Source organism: Toxotes jaculatrix, chromosome 14 (genome assembly GCF_017976425.1).
Source record: "Toxotes jaculatrix isolate fToxJac2 chromosome 14, fToxJac2.pri, whole genome shotgun sequence".
Classification (NCBI taxonomy): domain Eukaryota; kingdom Metazoa; phylum Chordata; class Actinopteri; family Toxotidae; genus Toxotes; species Toxotes jaculatrix.
This window is the reverse complement of record NC_054407.1, coordinates 8495369-8511835: the sequence shown is the minus strand read 5'-3', so window position 1 is coordinate 8511835 and position 16467 is coordinate 8495369. Positions and strand designations below refer to the sequence as shown.

General features: G+C 41.0%; 1 protein-coding gene across 1 annotated transcript; it reads left to right on the top strand.

Annotated features, from left to right (window-relative positions):
* The first annotated feature begins 5628 nt into the window (after positions 1 to 5628).
* On the top strand, positions 5629 to 16276 carry LOC121192960 (discoidin domain-containing receptor 2-like). Its single transcript, XM_041055028.1, has 17 exons — positions 5629 to 5702; positions 6754 to 6860; positions 8055 to 8157; positions 9700 to 9937; positions 10350 to 10497; positions 10693 to 10795; positions 10953 to 11136; positions 11629 to 11869; positions 12065 to 12130; positions 12672 to 12808; positions 13315 to 13525; positions 13618 to 13841; positions 14155 to 14282; positions 14404 to 14622; positions 14751 to 14985; positions 15165 to 15314; positions 15553 to 16276. Exons 2-17 carry the CDS (start codon positions 6776 to 6778, stop codon positions 15685 to 15687), a joined length of 2607 nt encoding a protein of 868 aa, XP_040910962.1. The 5' UTR covers positions 5629 to 5702; positions 6754 to 6775; the 3' UTR covers positions 15688 to 16276.
* The last annotated feature ends 191 nt before the right edge of the window (positions 16277 to 16467 follow it).

Here is a 16467-nt window from a genome sequence, read left to right as displayed (position 1 = left end):
ATCTAATGAATATCTATGAAGAAAAGACTATTTTTGCCAAATTCATCTGGGGACATGCTAACATGTTCTTTTGGAGTGAAAAATGAAAACCTTGCTGTGCTTGTTATGACACTTAATCTGTAAAATTACTCACGGGTTTAAAAATGAGCATGTATCTGTCATAGTCTGATTTCTTCTCTTTTCAGCACATTGTATATAGTTTGATTAACTTCGATGCTTTGCATACATGGCATGATTACATTCATACATTTCTTCATCCTTTTATAGTACGGAAGAACATTTTCTGATTAGGTGTTGTTAAAAATGTAGCCATCATGTACTGTAAGTATTATTTATTAATGCCGTATTGCGGCAGTGATAAACTGCTGCATCACTGTTGCTCCACCCTTCAGAGGCATTGTTTGGTGAGTCCTAGGGTACCAGTTCAGGGAAAGATGGCGGTAAATAGGAAACTTCTGGACCCCCCCTTCATATTCTTGCGGCCAGCTGTCACACCAGCTCCCACGCTGACTGTGAGCCAACTCTTTGAATCACTGAGCTCGGGGACGTGTCTGAGCTCTTTCCAAAATCGATTAATCTCTTCCTGGCCCTCCTTTCTCCCTCTTCCTCTGCCTCACTCACCTTCTTACCGTCTCTTCCCTAGAGCTTGTCACCTCTTTCCCACTCTCTTGCACTCACAATCTGTCGGCTGTATCCATCTAATCACATTTCTCTGTCAATCTCTGGCGTTTCGCTCCAAGGTTATGTCAGTTCACATGAAGTGTACTAAAAATGAAAGTGCACTTACATCGATGTTTCTCCTTGTGGAATTAAATGCCCTTTCTCAAATGCCGTGTGGTGTCATGGTATGGCCAATGCATTTGGTGTGACTTACTAATTGCTGAAATGCGTCCAGGGGTAAATTTAAACCCAAATGTGTCATAAAACATAATGATAAGCAGCACCGGTTCCTGCGTTGACCTTTTCAAAATGTTTTCCTCGTTAGTATTTATAACTGCTTGAGAAAATGGGATGTGAGTATGCAGAAGGTCGTTTGTGAGGGTGATGGCTCTCTATTATCATTAGAGATACACCAGCTGTGGTTCTTAAACAGGGTCAGCTCCCATTATCTCACTGTGTGTGCTTACAGCAGCAGCTTGATGTAACACTGCAGATAAGCTGGAAAATATGAAGAATATCAGCCATTACCCACCCACATCCAGCCACGACACCCTGCAGCTCCACTAGTACAGATGCTGCTGACACAGATAGTGGGCGGCCTCCAGGAGTTGGCCTACACTTTCATTTGCTTGATTACAATGAAAAATTGTTTGTAGTGTCATTCTGCTCACCCACTTCTGAATCTATATCAGTATATTGCTTTGTTTTCTGCTGGTCAAATGAATTAACACAAACAGAGTGATCATAGTAAACATTACCAACATGTTAAAGGTGCCCTGTGGAGTCGAACTAAAGTTATATTTACATTCAGTGTTACTCACCAAAACACACTGTGTGTGTTTGAGCTGTAACAGAGTGCTCTGGATGCATTTCCTGCCTCACAGCACATATGGGCAAAGTTGGGGTTTTTTTCAGCATTGCTTTTATCTACAGTTGTGTGCAAACACACCACTGTGCAAATTACATATTTTGCTTGATTTTTTAAGTGCAGCAAACAGAAAAAAAAAATCAAACTTAAAAAAAAATGGTAGCTGTGGAATGTGCAAAAGTCTGAGCGCCCCTCTAAAACTCAGAACTTCATGACCTCATTAGACCTTAACTGACTCTTTACAGCTCATAAAGCAGGTCAAGAATTGTCATAAGGAATTTGCACTCAGCAACCATAGGCTCCTCTAAGCAACTGACTGAAGATCTGAAAATGGAGCTAACTGATGCCTACAAAGCAGGGAAAGGCTATAAAAAGATATCTAAGTGCTTCCAGCTTGAAGTTTTAACTGTTCAAAATGTCATCAAGAAATGGAAGTTAAGGGGACTGTGGAACTCAAGACAAGATCTGGAAGGCAAAGAAAGATAAAACTGCACGTCTGCTGGGCAGAAAGATAAAGGTTTAACTGACAAAGGAGTGATGGTGTACCGTCCACTGTGCAGATAAAGTTAAAATTGAGTTTTTAGGCCACAATCACCAAAACGGTTTGGCAAAGAAAAACGGAGCAGCATTTGATGAAAGTGCCTTTACCAGCTGTTAAGCATGGGGGTGAAAATATCCTTCTTTGAGGTTGTGTGGCAGCTAATGGCACAGGAAACATTATAGCCTACAGATAAAGAGAAGAATGGATTCAACTAAATATCAGTAAATTCTGGATGCAAATGTCCTGCAGTCAGTCAAGAAGGTGAAAGTGAAAAGGGGCTGGCTTATACAACAGGACAAGGATCCAGTTTATTTTTTGAGCTTATAAAAAGTGAAATTATTAACATTTGAAAAGACTCATTTTTAATATCTGTGTGCTGCAGGGGTTGTATTCACTTCTTTTAACTTCAAAATTCAACAAGAATTTGGCCATGAGTGTCCAGGGACCTCCAAATCACCCCAAAAGGTGACCGTGCATGCAGTGCACTTGTCAACAAAATCTTTAGATCAACATCAGTCCTGATCATAAATCGCAAATATTTCATTATTTTCAGAATTTTTTCCCTTTATATGCCAGTGTTGACAGTTTCAGAGCATGAAATCAGCTGTATTCAACTCTGCCTGTGTGTGTGTGCATATGTGAGTTCAGTTCATTCCTATGCACAAGAACTGCAGTACACACCTGCCCCCTAGGGGGCAATGTAGAGGTGGGTAGGTAGGTGTGTGTGTGTGTGTGTGATTGTGTGTGTGTGTGTGTGTGTGTGTGTGTGTGTGTGTGTGTGTGTGTGCAAGAGTGGAAAGTACACTGGTGCCCATAAAGTAGGAATAAAATATATTTTACCTCTTCTCATTAAATGATTGTGACAATATGATTTGTTAGATAAAGTGCAAATCTTCTCAAAACTTTACTGATCAGTCGGGTACACCCTGAAGTGGTCGCCAGTCAACCGCAGGGCTGACACACAAAGATAGACAACAACACACACACACACACATTCTTGTTTTTGCCCCTCAGGAGGCCCACCATTTTTTTTACATATTTATAGGGTCCACCCTTTCCAGTGGTTCTACACTGCTGTAAAAAATCAGGTAAGATAAAAAAAAAATCCCAATCGCAAAAACCACTTCAATTTAACACACACACACACACACCTACTCTACATTGCCCCCTAAGGGCAAGGCGGGGAGAGGCAGGGTATACCCTGGAGTGGTCACCAGTCAATCGCAGGGCCGACACACAAATACAGATAATAACACACACACACACACACACACACACACACACATATTACAACACACACACCTACCTACCCACCTCTACATTGCCCCCTAGGGGGCAGGTATGTACTGCAGTTCTTGTGCATAGGAGTGAACTGAACTCACACATGCACACACACACAGGCAGAGTTGAATACAGCTGATTTCATGCTCTGAAATTGTAAACACTGGCATATAAAGGGTTAAAATTCTGAAAATAATGAAATATTTGCTATTTATGATCAGGACTGATGTTGATCTAAAGATTTCATTGACAAGTGCACTGCATGCACGGTCACCTTTTGGGGGGATTTGGAAGTCCCTGGGTACCTACTGACACTGGTCAGAAATATTAACATATATGATTTTTATGATATTTTTTTGAAGAGGACACTTTTGTCTCTTATCAGGACCAGTGTAACAATTTAGGTTACAGAGTGTAAAAATAGAGTAATATGGGATTTGTGTTTGAAATATAAAAATTTCTTTAAAAATACACACCATATATCATAGAAAAAATAAAATTTGCAAAGGACAGTTTTGTCTTCTTTGGTACACGTGGGATATAACTGCATATAAATCATATCACCTGTATGCACAATATAAACAAAATGCTCCACAGCTCTGGTATAGGCCATAGGAAACCATTAACATTGTCACTGTAAGCATGTTAGCATGCTGATATTAGCATATAGCCCAAAGCGCTACTGTGACCTAGCATCAAAGAGCTGCTAACATGTAGACTCTTAGTGTTAGGTTTGTTAAAACGTATTTGTGTTCATGAACCTGGTTTCCTAGTACATCATGACATTATTCCAAATAAACTTACCACCTGTGTGGATGATATTTGTGCTTTCCTACAGATATGAGTGGGCCTGTGAGCCGCCAGTTTCGCTCTCTGTGCATCATATATCCATGAGCACCTGAGGCAGGCAGCAGCTTTATGATGACTCATGAATCTTTTAATCTCTCTGACTCCTGAAAAGGAAGTGATCCTCTGCTACTCCATCATGGTAAACTTTAATAGTGAGAGACAGTCCTATTTCATGATGGCAGAACAGTTTCTCAGTATGCTATTATAGGAATATTTTGACATTTTAGGAAATAAACTTATCCACCTTCATGTCAAGGGAATATCTATACCACTCTCATGTTTGTGCTTTAAAAATGTATTTGGAGCTAGCAACCAGTTAGCTTAGCCTAGCATAAAGACTTGCGGGGGGGAGGGTATGCTAAGCTACTGTAAGCTAACCATCCACAACCATAACTTGTATTTCCCAAAATTACTATGGACACATTATGATAGAAGGTGCTGTCTCTTTCATGACTATCATTTGGGAATCACATCAGGTCAAACCACAGACTCTTCAAAATATTGTGGTAACAAAAAGTATAAGACCTAAAGTGTTTGATAAGGACTGTGTGGCCTTGCATATGCAGTGCTGAAATTCTTCAGTCCTCTTATTTTCCTTTTTTCTTTCTTTTCTCCAACCATCTCATTTGCATCAGCCTTTGTTTTCATACATAACATCCTGAAGAAATCCTTTCCTTTCAACGCATTAGTGTGGCAGCACAGTAAGTGACTGTGAGTAGTTCACTGTTTATAAACAGTATATAGTAAAACTATAGTTTTGTGTTAAATTCATGCCAGTTTCAGGTTCTTAGAAGTAAGTGAAGATATGCTGCTGAAAATATTTACATGATTTCTTTGTGTCTGTAAAAATCTTTGTACTGTAAGATTTTTCAAGCGTTATATGAGAATTAAGTTAGGGGACATCAGCGCATAATTTAAATTACAAATTAGTGCTTTTCCATACATAAATCCCATTTTGATTTATGATCATCAAAGAAACCTTTTGCTATAATCACTCTGTCCATTTTACTTTTAATCCCAGGCATGACTCATCTTGTTTGTATCCAGTGATAGCTGTTTTTTTTTTTTTTTTTCGTAAAACATCATGTCTCCTTCAGTAATTAGCAGGTTCTCCTCTGCAGGAAAATGAACTCCGCTCTTTTTTTTGTCAGTAGCTCTTGGTGGAAGCTGCCAGATACTGCTGCTCTCAGCTGCCTTTGTGGGCCATAATTGAAACCATTTGTGGATCAGGTGGAATTCTGGGATTCTGGCTTCATCTCAAAATCCCAAGCGTGTTATTTTCTCTCTTTATTTCCTCTTGCCAGAAAGACTGTTACATCAGCCTTCGTTTCCCTCTCTCTCTCTCTCCCTCTCTCCCTCCCTCTCTCTCTTTTTTCCATTCCCAGAAACTCCTTCCGAGGAAGAGGTCAGCTGCTTGCAGTGGTGAATGCATCAACTCACAGTAGATGTGGAATATTCCCCGAGACAGATGGTTTCCTAATAACGAGAGAAGAACTTTTGAAAGTAAGTCAAATCCATATTTTTCTCATACGTGAACGGTAACCCTGATGTCCAGGACTTTGATTTTGACTTTGAAGGAAGTTTGTGTCAGTTCAGCTCAGTACAGAGAGCAACAGCATACAAGAGAATGAATCACACAAGTTTAATAACATTACAGTAAGGATAAGGAATACATCTATCTACACACGTAAAGTTAAGAAGGGCAAGATATTGTATAATTTGTATTATTTTAACCGTTCACTCAGATATTTACACTGAAGTAGCTGTTACACCAGAGAGTTATTCAGTGAGCATCAGGTTTTCACAATACTGGTGTGATACAGTAGTTAATTTTATTGCACAATGTCCCTGTATTTCCTTCCAAGTTTATGTATGACATAAACAATTTTCATTGTGCTCTAAGTAAATACACATCACACTGGCACACAACTACACTGTACCCCCAAGTTTTTGGTGAACGCACCATATGAATGAGGGTAAGTGAACTTTCTGTGCAGTGGTCTAAGTTAACAGAGTGTGTCCGAGGTATAAGTCACTGAGACCTTCACAGGGCTTTTACAAGGTAAATAAAATGAGAACTCATACTGCAGGTACTGTGGTGGGAGAGAGCAGGGCTCTGGGTTACAAGGAGGACTGTGTGTGCATTTACCACTGTGGTTTTGTGGAAATTCAACTTCATAGTACCATTTGTAGCATCCTACTAGCACTGAAATGTAATTGTTATATTAAACATATTTCTAACATCTTTGAATTTGTTTTTTTTCTTATCTTTTCTTTTTCTCCTTATTTGCACTGTCAACCTAGTTATTACTATGTATTGTGCCATAATCTTTTAGCACAGCCTTAATGGTGTACTGCTCTGCATTTTCAGTACACATATTGTTTGTCTATGAGGTAGAAAAAGTCTCTGGATCCTTTGACTAATCCCAAACATAAATATAAAACACAGGATTAATATTATAATAGTTTACTTTGCAATTTGTAATTTGATGTTTATGGGAACCTGTACTGCTCATCTCAAGCCACTGATCAACAACCATCCTGAAATGTTTAGGTGTGCGGCTCCGTGAGAAGAGATGGAGGTCGTGGAGGTTAAACTGATCACACATTGTGTCTTCGTTATCCTGCTTGCTGCCGCTGTAAGAGCTCAAGTCAACCCAGGTAGATATTTATCCTTTACATCCATGTCCTTCTTTCTCAGAGCAGGTAGGAGTTGACTTTCTTAATGAGGGACACTTTGGCAGGACACTTTAGTTGTTGCAGGGATCACATCCCAGATGTTTCTCAAACTGCTGGTCCATGCCGTTCAATGCACATGCATTTGAACAATCCAGGGCAGAATGAGTTTAGTTTAGTTCATAGTGTGTGATCAGACCCTGAGCTGTGAGCCAGTCCATGTGGATATGTCATATTTAAGTTTAAAATAACCTCTTTATATTCCTGAGGGACAGGCATGTTGACAAGATGGAGAAGGAAAGCAGTTTTAGGTGGGTGGGCTTAAAATGCAAGAATGTAATGTGTGTGTGTGCGTGTGTGTCGGTGCGATTGTGTGGTTTACCTAATGGTCAGACAGCAAATAGCCAAAGAACAGGCAGACCTTTCACAAGCAGGGGGCATTTGTAGAAAAAAAAAGTTGAAAATTTGTAGGTGTAGTTGTAGGTAACACACACACCTCCTCTCTGTCCCTCTCTCACACACATGCATAGAGACACACACACATGCACTCATTTGACTTTTCCACTGAGAATATTTTCACAGTAAAAGGCTTATTTGTTCTTCTGCTCTCTCAAAGTACATGTCAAGGAGTTCAGTGGGACGGTGAATAAAACACAGACGTCCCTTAAATTACCAGGTAGCAACGGTGAGAGTAAACAGCAATACTTTAGAAGACACAGTGAGCAGCTGTACAGCATGGTACGGCAATGTAGCTTCTGCTGTTGTTAAACTTACCTATTTTTTTTTACATGGGTACATAGGTGAGAGATGCCACATGCTTTCAAAGTCAAAAGATTCTCTCACGTGTCTCTGGTAGAAATTATGAAAAGGGATGAGAAATGAAGAGCAGGCAGCTCTGAGGCCACTCCCCTCTCATTTTGCTTAGCCTGGCACCCACACAGTGACGCCTCTGTTTGGCTTTTGAGGCCTTGCGAGGCTCCAGGAAGGGGCCTGGGGGGGAAGGGACGAGCCCACACCTCTTTACACTCACCTCCTCACATCCTGAAAATATACACCAAGGATAAACATTCATATGGCATGTGAAAGTATAAAGGTTTCCCACTCACATATACAAACACGTAGAAGAGATATTCAAAATATGGGCAGCATGGGTATCAGTGATGCTTCGTGTGTTTGTAGAAATGTGTCGCTACCCTCTTGGTATGACCGGTGGGCAGATTCAGGACGATGCCATCTCTGCCTCCAGTCACTGGTCCGAGTCAACGGCTGCAAGATTTGGCAGGCACGTTTGATTATGCATGTCTCTTCTTTTAACTCAATTCCATGTCATTTACACTGGACATCGTACTTAAAACATTCATTAGTCATTCGTATATCACTAGACAGCATGCAAAATAATAATCTAGATAGTTCTGTTTCTTTTTAATTGAAACTCCTATGTTCAAGTCTGGTGGCCATTGCTGTTTGTGATAAATTCTTCTTCTTTTTATTCCAATCTAACCACAGCTCTGGCTTCATTGCATCTTGCATGCATAGAATTTTTGTTTTCCCCCAGAAAACTGCCTTAAACTTGGATTTGCAAACAGCATATGTGAAAGGTCCATTTAGTAGCTGTTCTGAAGCTTTTGTTCAAATCACATGTTCTACATCAGCATGTGGATTTGGTTCAGTTGTCATGGAACTGTTTCATGACAACAGAGCAAAGTAAATGGACTAAATGGACCTTGAGGTGAGATTGTTTGATTAACTGCTTTTTCCAAAGTCAAGAATGAACTAAATATAAATGCAATTTTAGGTTTAAAATTAGGATTAGATTAGGTACGATTCAACATGGTGAGAAATACACTTATTCTCTTTCTTGCCAAGGGTGAAAAGATAACAATCTCATATCTGCATGCTAAATATGAAGCTAGAGTCAGCAACCAGTTAGCTTAGCCTAGTTTAAAGCTCAGTAGCAGTGGGAATTACAGCTCTTTGAAGGGAGCCAGATCTTATGGCTCTGTTCCTTTCTGAAAGACCATCAAAAGAAAGGCTTATTGATATTTTTCTCATTGTTTAGATCACAACAGCAGGGTCAGCCCTATAAATACAAATGTCTGTCACTGACTGATGGAGTTACATCATTGGTCGACCAAGTGTCAGAATTTCCTCTTTGGTTGTTGCGCTTTCAAAATTAATCAGAGCAAGCAGTGCAGCTTTTTCCAAATTTATTGCACACTAAAAGGAATATCCCTTTGACAAATTAACCACAATTTTGCACTCCCACACACAGTCCCACCACATCCTGGGTTTTTACCTAGTCTTGTTTTTTTTCCTGTGAAATAACCACTTGGGGCACAATGATTTAAAAAAAAAAAAAAAAAAAAAAAAACAGCTTTCACCAAGTACAACTCCGTTCCCTTCTTTCATGCCAAAGAGCCGTTGAAAAGAATTAGATCATTCGTGAACATAACACCACTAAAGCGCAGCAAATATGAAAGTTTGATAAATTGGCTACATGTTGAATAATTATAGTGCAGTTTTACAATATGAACTGTGCCAATATAGAGTTGTCAAAGATGATTTCATGCTAATGTGAATTCATTAACATAGAAATTATCATGCATACTGTAGTAGATGTGTTCACTAACTCCCTTTTCCCTTCCCCTTACATATTCCATCTACCTTATATTTCCTCTCCTCATGAATTCTTCCTCCTCTATGTCTGGCGGTTTCTTTCGCCTTTTTATTTTTCCTTCCTTCCCCTGCCTCTCCCCTCTCCACATGAACTCTTTGCCCTTCCTTTCCTTCACTGTCTCATCCTTTATGTCTTCCTCCTCTTCAGACTTGACTTTGACAACGGAGACGGTGATGGGGCCTGGTGCCCTGACATCATGTCAGAGCCGGACGGCCTCAAAGAGTATCTCCAGGTGGACCTGCGTTCACTGTACTTCATCACGCTGGTGGGCACCCAAGGGCGCCACGCCGACGGAATGGGTAATGAATTTGCCCAGCGGTACATGATCAAGTACAGCCGCGACGGCAGCAACTGGGTGGGCTGGCATGATAGGAAGGGAAGGCAGGTGAGCAGGAGCAGATCTTACTGTGTATGTCTTCTTCTATTATTCTAGAGTCCTGCAAGTCAGGAAACAGAGACCTGAAGGAAAGACTAAGGGAATCTGGTGGGTAGATGGAAAAAAGACCTGAGACAGGATTGAGTATATAAAATAGTTCCCCTGGCTCAACCAGGTACAACAGTAAACAGTAATGCTTAAGGGTCTATATCTACTACAAAGAGTGGGTCCTTGTTTGGTTTAGTTAAGACGGCAAATAAAGCCATCGTCAAGGAGGGAACCCTTTTCAGCTGCAGCTAGAATCACATCTAACTTGTATTGCCCAAGTTCCCTCCTTTACAGTACACTTTACAGTTTTATATGGTTTGATTTCTGTCCCTGACACGTTTCAGTGCTGTGTAATCTGCCTCTACTCTGCCAGGTAATTGAGGGGAACAGGAATGCATACGATGTGGTGCTGAAGGATCTGGAGCCTCCCATCATAGCTCGTTTTGTCCGATTTATGCCTGTGACAGACCACTCCATGATCGTGTGTATGAGAGTGGAGCTCTACGGCTGTGAATGGCTGGGTTAGTCATTACTTTCCATTCTGTGCAGAGCAACATCTTTATCTGGCAACATCTAGTTTATGCTTCTTTAAAAATTGAAGAATAATCAATGTTAATCATTTTGTATTGTGGTTAGTTTTATTGTCATAATATCCTATAAGAATGCAGTGGGTAAAATCCATCATAACCATTAATATTTGACTTGCCCCTTTTTAGATGGCCTGATGTCTTACAGTATTCCAGATGGGCACCAAATGATCTACAGAGGTCTGGATGTCTACTTCAATGACTCTGTATATGATGGAGCATTAGCTGAAAGGTCTGGACTTTACTTCTAGTTCTAGGAAGAAAGATGTAGACCACAGTTAGGAGTTATTTCTGTTATCACTGTCATTTTGCTTACCTCCTGTGGATGTCTCAATATTCTTCAAATCTAAAATAGCAGTGAATTTACTAAACTAAAACTACATTTTTAGACTGACAAAGGGCCTCGGCCAGCTGACAGATGGCACCTGGGGTCTAGACGACTTCCTCCACAGCCACATCTATAGCATGTGGCCAGGGTACGACTACGTAGGGTGGAGCAACAAGAGCTTCCCTAAAGGTTACGTGGAGATGATCTTTGAGTTTGACCACGTCCGAAACTTCACTTCCATGAAGGTAGGAAGTTCAGGGAAAACTTTCTGGGTGGTTCAGTGCAACAGCTTAACAGTGAAAAACATTTCTAAACTTGCTGAGTAAAAGCTATATTGAACTGAGCAACCCTGTGTCATTCTGGGCGAGCACCCATCTTCTAATGCTGCTGCAAATTTTATTGGGACATAAAATGATGCAAAACAGCATAGCTGTGTGAAAATTACATTTTCTATATAATTCGCCTATTTGTCATGGGTAAGTGCCATGGCCAGAATTCAGAGATGGAAGATAATGTTTTTCAGTGACAGCACAGCACAACTGATAGATTGTCGCTACACCTGCATCTTTCCCTTCAGACTCCATCAGTTTGGAGCACCTTTGCACTGACTCAGTGGAGAAAAAAAACATATTTTCCTTGTAGAAATTAACACGATAACCGATTATTTGTAAGATACAGTTTTTAGTGTTTTTGATAATGCTTTCTTGAATTTACATATCCCACTGTCTCCCCCACAGGTTCACTGTAACAACATGTTCAGCCGAAGGGTGAGGATGTTCAGACAGGCCAGCTGTTACTTCCGGTCGGGCTCCGACTGGGAGGCGGACCCGGTGACTTTTAGGCCCACTGTTGACCGCCTGAGCCAAATCGCCCGTTTTGTCACCGTGCCCCTCGGGGACCGCACAGCCAGTGCCATTAAATGCCGTTTCCACTTCAGTGACCTTTGGATGCTGTTCAGCGAGGTGGCCTTCCAGTCAGGTAAAAAAATAAAATAAAAAAAAATAAAATAAAAAAAGGATCAGGTGTGGTTGTCATCTTCCAGTCAGTGCTTTGTGAGAAACTTTGATTTAATAATGTAATGCTAGACTTTTATTGTGCTATAGCTTCCTCCTGCCCGACCTCATTATAAATCATTCAGCTTTGTTTTTCTTCACTTATTTCCTTCACTCACAGGCTCAGCAGTGTACAACACATCTCTGAGTCCTCGCAAACATGGACACTCCACGAACACTCTACCAGGTCAGCAGCTGAACTCTTTGTCATTTCCTTTTTTTTTTCTTTAAGCAGTAGCTGTAATTTTGTTGAAGTGACACTCAGGCAGTGGAGCAAAATGCTGGCAGACAAGAGTGCAGGTTTGATAGGCTGCTGTGAGGTGATGTGGCAGTGAACAAAACATGGGGCCGACCATAATTTATAAGTATAATCAATCTATAATAGATTTTCCTGCTATGTATGTACAGGATTGCTCATTTATAATTTTCACTAATTTGGCTCGGTGTCTCACATCTTACTAAGATGTATAATGATTTATTTCAGTATAAAAACTCAGGTAATTGCACAGTTTAAAAGGCGGTTTAACTAAAATGTTTCTTGGTTAAACAGTGCCCCCTGCTGATAGCATCAGACATGACTTGTAAGATACTGTAGCTGTGATGAAAGATGAAGGGGATTATGCAAAGCGAATGTATTTATTTTTGGGATATACTATAATAAGAACTTGAACTGTGATGGATGAAATCAAATCTATCCCAACTCCCCACTCTGATCTCATCTTTAACAGGGGATGATCCCACTCATAAAGTGGATGACAGCAACACCAGGATCCTGATTGGCTGCCTGGTGGCTATTATAGCCATCCTCTTGACTATCATAGTCATCATTTTGTGGCGGCAGGTGTGGCAAAAGATGCTTGAGAAGGTGAGAAGAGAAGATTTTGAGTTTTAGAATATTCTCCAACATCAAACATTTAGGATTTATGCTTTAAACACTGTGTGTTACCTCATGGTTTAAATTAGGGATTTGATATAAAACCCTGTAAGAAATTATATGTTTTTATGTGTGTAGTTAATTGTTAGAGGATAATGGGTGTTATTGTGATACAATCTCCTAACTGTAGGTGGACCTGTCATTTTTTTGTGCATATATAGACTCTGCTTTATGCTCATCTGGCAGTTTGTCTGGCAAAAACCTTGTACATCAAAATGCTGCATGAATAATGGAAGTATGCAGTATGCTGACAGTGTGCTGACAACCTCCTCTTCTTTTTCTTAGTCATAATCACTATTTATATCCAAGGTCATCTTTCTATTTGATAATTCAACACTCAATATCAATCAACAACCTTGGGAGGGAAAAATTATTTTGCGTATGACTTCACATTAACAACAAATAAGAGACGTCAACTCTCCCACTGGCTTTCGTAGGCATCTCGTCGTATGCTGGACGATGAACTCACAGCTCGTCTCGCCGTCCAGACCCAGGCCTTCTCCTTCCACCACTCCTCTCTGTCCAGCGAGGGTGGCTCCACCTCCAACTCCACCTACGAGCGAATCTTCCCCCTCTGTGCCGACTACCAGGAGCCTTCACGCCTCATCCGGAAGCTGCCTGAGTTTGCTCAGTCCACAGAGCGCCTCGGTAAGACTGTGAAAGTACAATGTAATAAATACAGTGGAGGTTCTCTATAGTCTGAACTGCTGTCATGTGTGATTTTGTGTGTTTCACATCAGGACCAAGCTCCTCATGCAGAGCCCTTGCAGCCGGTGGTTCAGACAGTGCCCCACACTATGCTGAGGCAGACATTATCAGCCTGCAGGAGTCTTCAGACAGCGGCACCTGCTCCATCACCGCCGTCAACATGAATCTCTTTGCTGGCACAGATTCATCCATGAGAGAGTTCCCCAGACACAAGCTCACCTTCAAGGAGAAGCTGGGAGAGGGCCAGTTTGGAGAAGTATATTCAGTTTTGTAGCTCTGATGTTTGTTGTCATCGATTTGCTATTTTAGAAATATTCTTGGAAATGGTATTAAGATTTACTGGGCTGTTCTCCCTTTGCCATCGTTATTGATGAATCTTTATAGTTCTCATTTTTAAAGCTGAAGGATAGATATTGCTCTGTGGTAAAGAGTGTGAAATGCAGTCACTGTACAGTACACACTGACAAGCTGACAGTAGGCAACACTTAGTGGTATTAGACAGAGCTAAACAGATGGTTTCAAGTGGTGCCAAGTGGATGATGAACTGAAAAAAGTATGTTTCTATACAGGTGCACTTGTGTGAGGCAGAGGGCATGCAGGACTTTTTGGACGAGGATTTGTCTATAGAGGGAAACAATGAGTCACCTCTGCTTGTTGCTGTTAAAACACTAAGGGAAGATGCTAATAAGAATGCAAGGTAAAAGCAAATGGTAATAACAGGCAGAATATCTTTACAAGTATGTCTATTAGTCCCCAGCTGTTTGTTATTATTCATTCAGTCGTCAGCCAAGCAATTGTTTGTCCCCGCTGTGCTGCAGGAATGACTTCCTGAAGGAGATCCGAATCATGTCTCGTCTGAGGGACCCCAACATCGTCCGTCTGCTGGCGGTGTGTGTGGACACAGACCCGCTGTGCATGATCACTGAGTATATGGAAAATGGAGACCTGAACCAGTTCCTGTGCAACCTCAGGCTCAAGGAGGCTGCTGATGAAGACAAGACAGAACAAGAGGAGAAGGAGGAGAAGAGTATGGTCAGGTAGGCTCTGAACATTAAATTATAATGATTATCAGGGATGTGATGTGTAGAGCCAACAAGACAACCCTATACCGCATATAAGTACACTGTGCTTACGACTCCTCTTTCTTTGTGGTCTCTGCTTTTAGCTACAGTAAACTGATTGGCATGGCTGTGCAGATTGCATCTGGTATGAAGTACTTGTCCTCTCTCAACTTTGTCCACCGTGATCTGGCCACCCGCAACTGCCTGGTGGGTAAGAACTACACAATAAAGATCGCTGATTTTGGCATGAGTCGAAACCTGTACAGAGGAGACTACTACAGGATCCAGGGCCGGGCCGTCCTGCCCATTCGCTGGATGTCCTGGGAGAGCATCCTCCTGGTGAGTGCTGGGAGACATGTGATGTCTGTTGAGAAAAGTATAAATATCCTGTTAGTTAATGTTGATGATACTGCATCTATGATATTTATTAGATGTAAACAATCCAGCATAACTTGTCTTGATTGTTTGTCTAAGTCTGTGACAGACTGTATTTGGAGTTAAGTTGTCTATTCTCTCAGGGTAAGTTCACCATGGCCAGTGATATGTGGGCATTTGGTGTGACTCTGTGGGAGATTCTGACTCTGTGTAAGGAGCAGCCCTACTCCCAGCTCTCTGATGAGCAGGTCATTGAAAACACGGGCGAGTTCTTTAGAGACCAGGGAAAGCAGGTAAGCATCACACGTGCTTAGGCCACCAACCCTTCAGAATACAATTTGTTTATGGTCCCAGTTGTGGTTCAGTCACAGTTTGTTTGAGGTAATCACACAAAGTCCCCCCATTCTCCCTGCGTCTGAATCTCATAGCGTCAAATGTCTCGTAAATTTGCTTTCATGTTTTCAAATAAAAATACTACTCTCAACCCTTTTAACATAAATCCTACATCAGCATTTTGCCTCATGTTCCCAGGTGTACCTGCCAAAGCCGCCATGTTGTCCTGAAAGAGTCTACACTGATCTGATGCTGAGCTGCTGGAGGAGGAACGCCAAGCAGAGGCCGAGCTTTCAGGAGATGCACACTCAGCTGATGGAGAGTCTGGCTTAGCAGATGGCACGTACAGTTTCTCTCTGCCATGCACTGTCTCATTTGCTGATTTCTTTGGAATTAATTTGGAGTCAGAAACAACCCATCAGATGTTTTCCATTTGTTTTATGCTTGCTTGCCATAATGGTGCTGTAAATAATAGAGAATGAGGACAGAGTACACACTTGAACGAAGCCTTTTATTGTAGATATCATGCAAACTAGCACTATTCACTCTGTGTATTTATTCATTTGTTTTTGTTTCCTATGCTATGTGTATTTATAGTGCACTCCAAGGTAATCCTAGGTTTTGAAACGCAGTTGTGAATTTCTTTTTGTTTCTTTTCCATACATGTATCTAATTCTATTGCACATTTATAAGAGAATGTCAGTATACTGTAGTTGTGTGACCTGTTTTCAATTTCAGTTTTTTGTGTTTGCTTTGTTATTTTAAAATTATATGATAGTGACTGTTATGGAAGAGAATGTGTTTATGCAGAAGCTCTCGTACATGCTTTATAAACGTATTTATGTCGCTTTGCAGAATTAAATTAAATGTATATTGTTGAAGAGTAGCAAAAAACAAAGATGTTTAATAGCTGTCAAACCAAAGAGCCTTTATAAATAAAGAAAAATGAACATTAGGTTTCTGGTTGTCTCGCTGTTTGACGCTTTCTTCCCATAATGGAGCTATTAGACACATGCAGCAGGGAGTTTCACAGCGACGCTTTCAATCGTTGCGCCCTTCTACCATTTTGGGCCTCTGCGCTCTCCGTAGTGGAAGCTGATTGGCCAGATGTTT

Excerpts from the sequence above, each read along its gene's own strand:
- LOC121192960 (XM_041055028.1), top strand. The coding sequence starts at position 6,776 with ATGGAGGTCGTGGAGGTTAAACTGATCACACATTGTGTCTTCGTTATC. Across the intron at positions 11,137-11,628 it reads GAAACTTCACTTCCATGAAG|GTTCACTGTAACAACATGTT; the intron begins GTAGGAAGTTCA and ends TCTCCCCCACAG. Across the intron at positions 15,315-15,552 it reads TTAGAGACCAGGGAAAGCAG|GTGTACCTGCCAAAGCCGCC; the intron begins GTAAGCATCACA and ends TCATGTTCCCAG.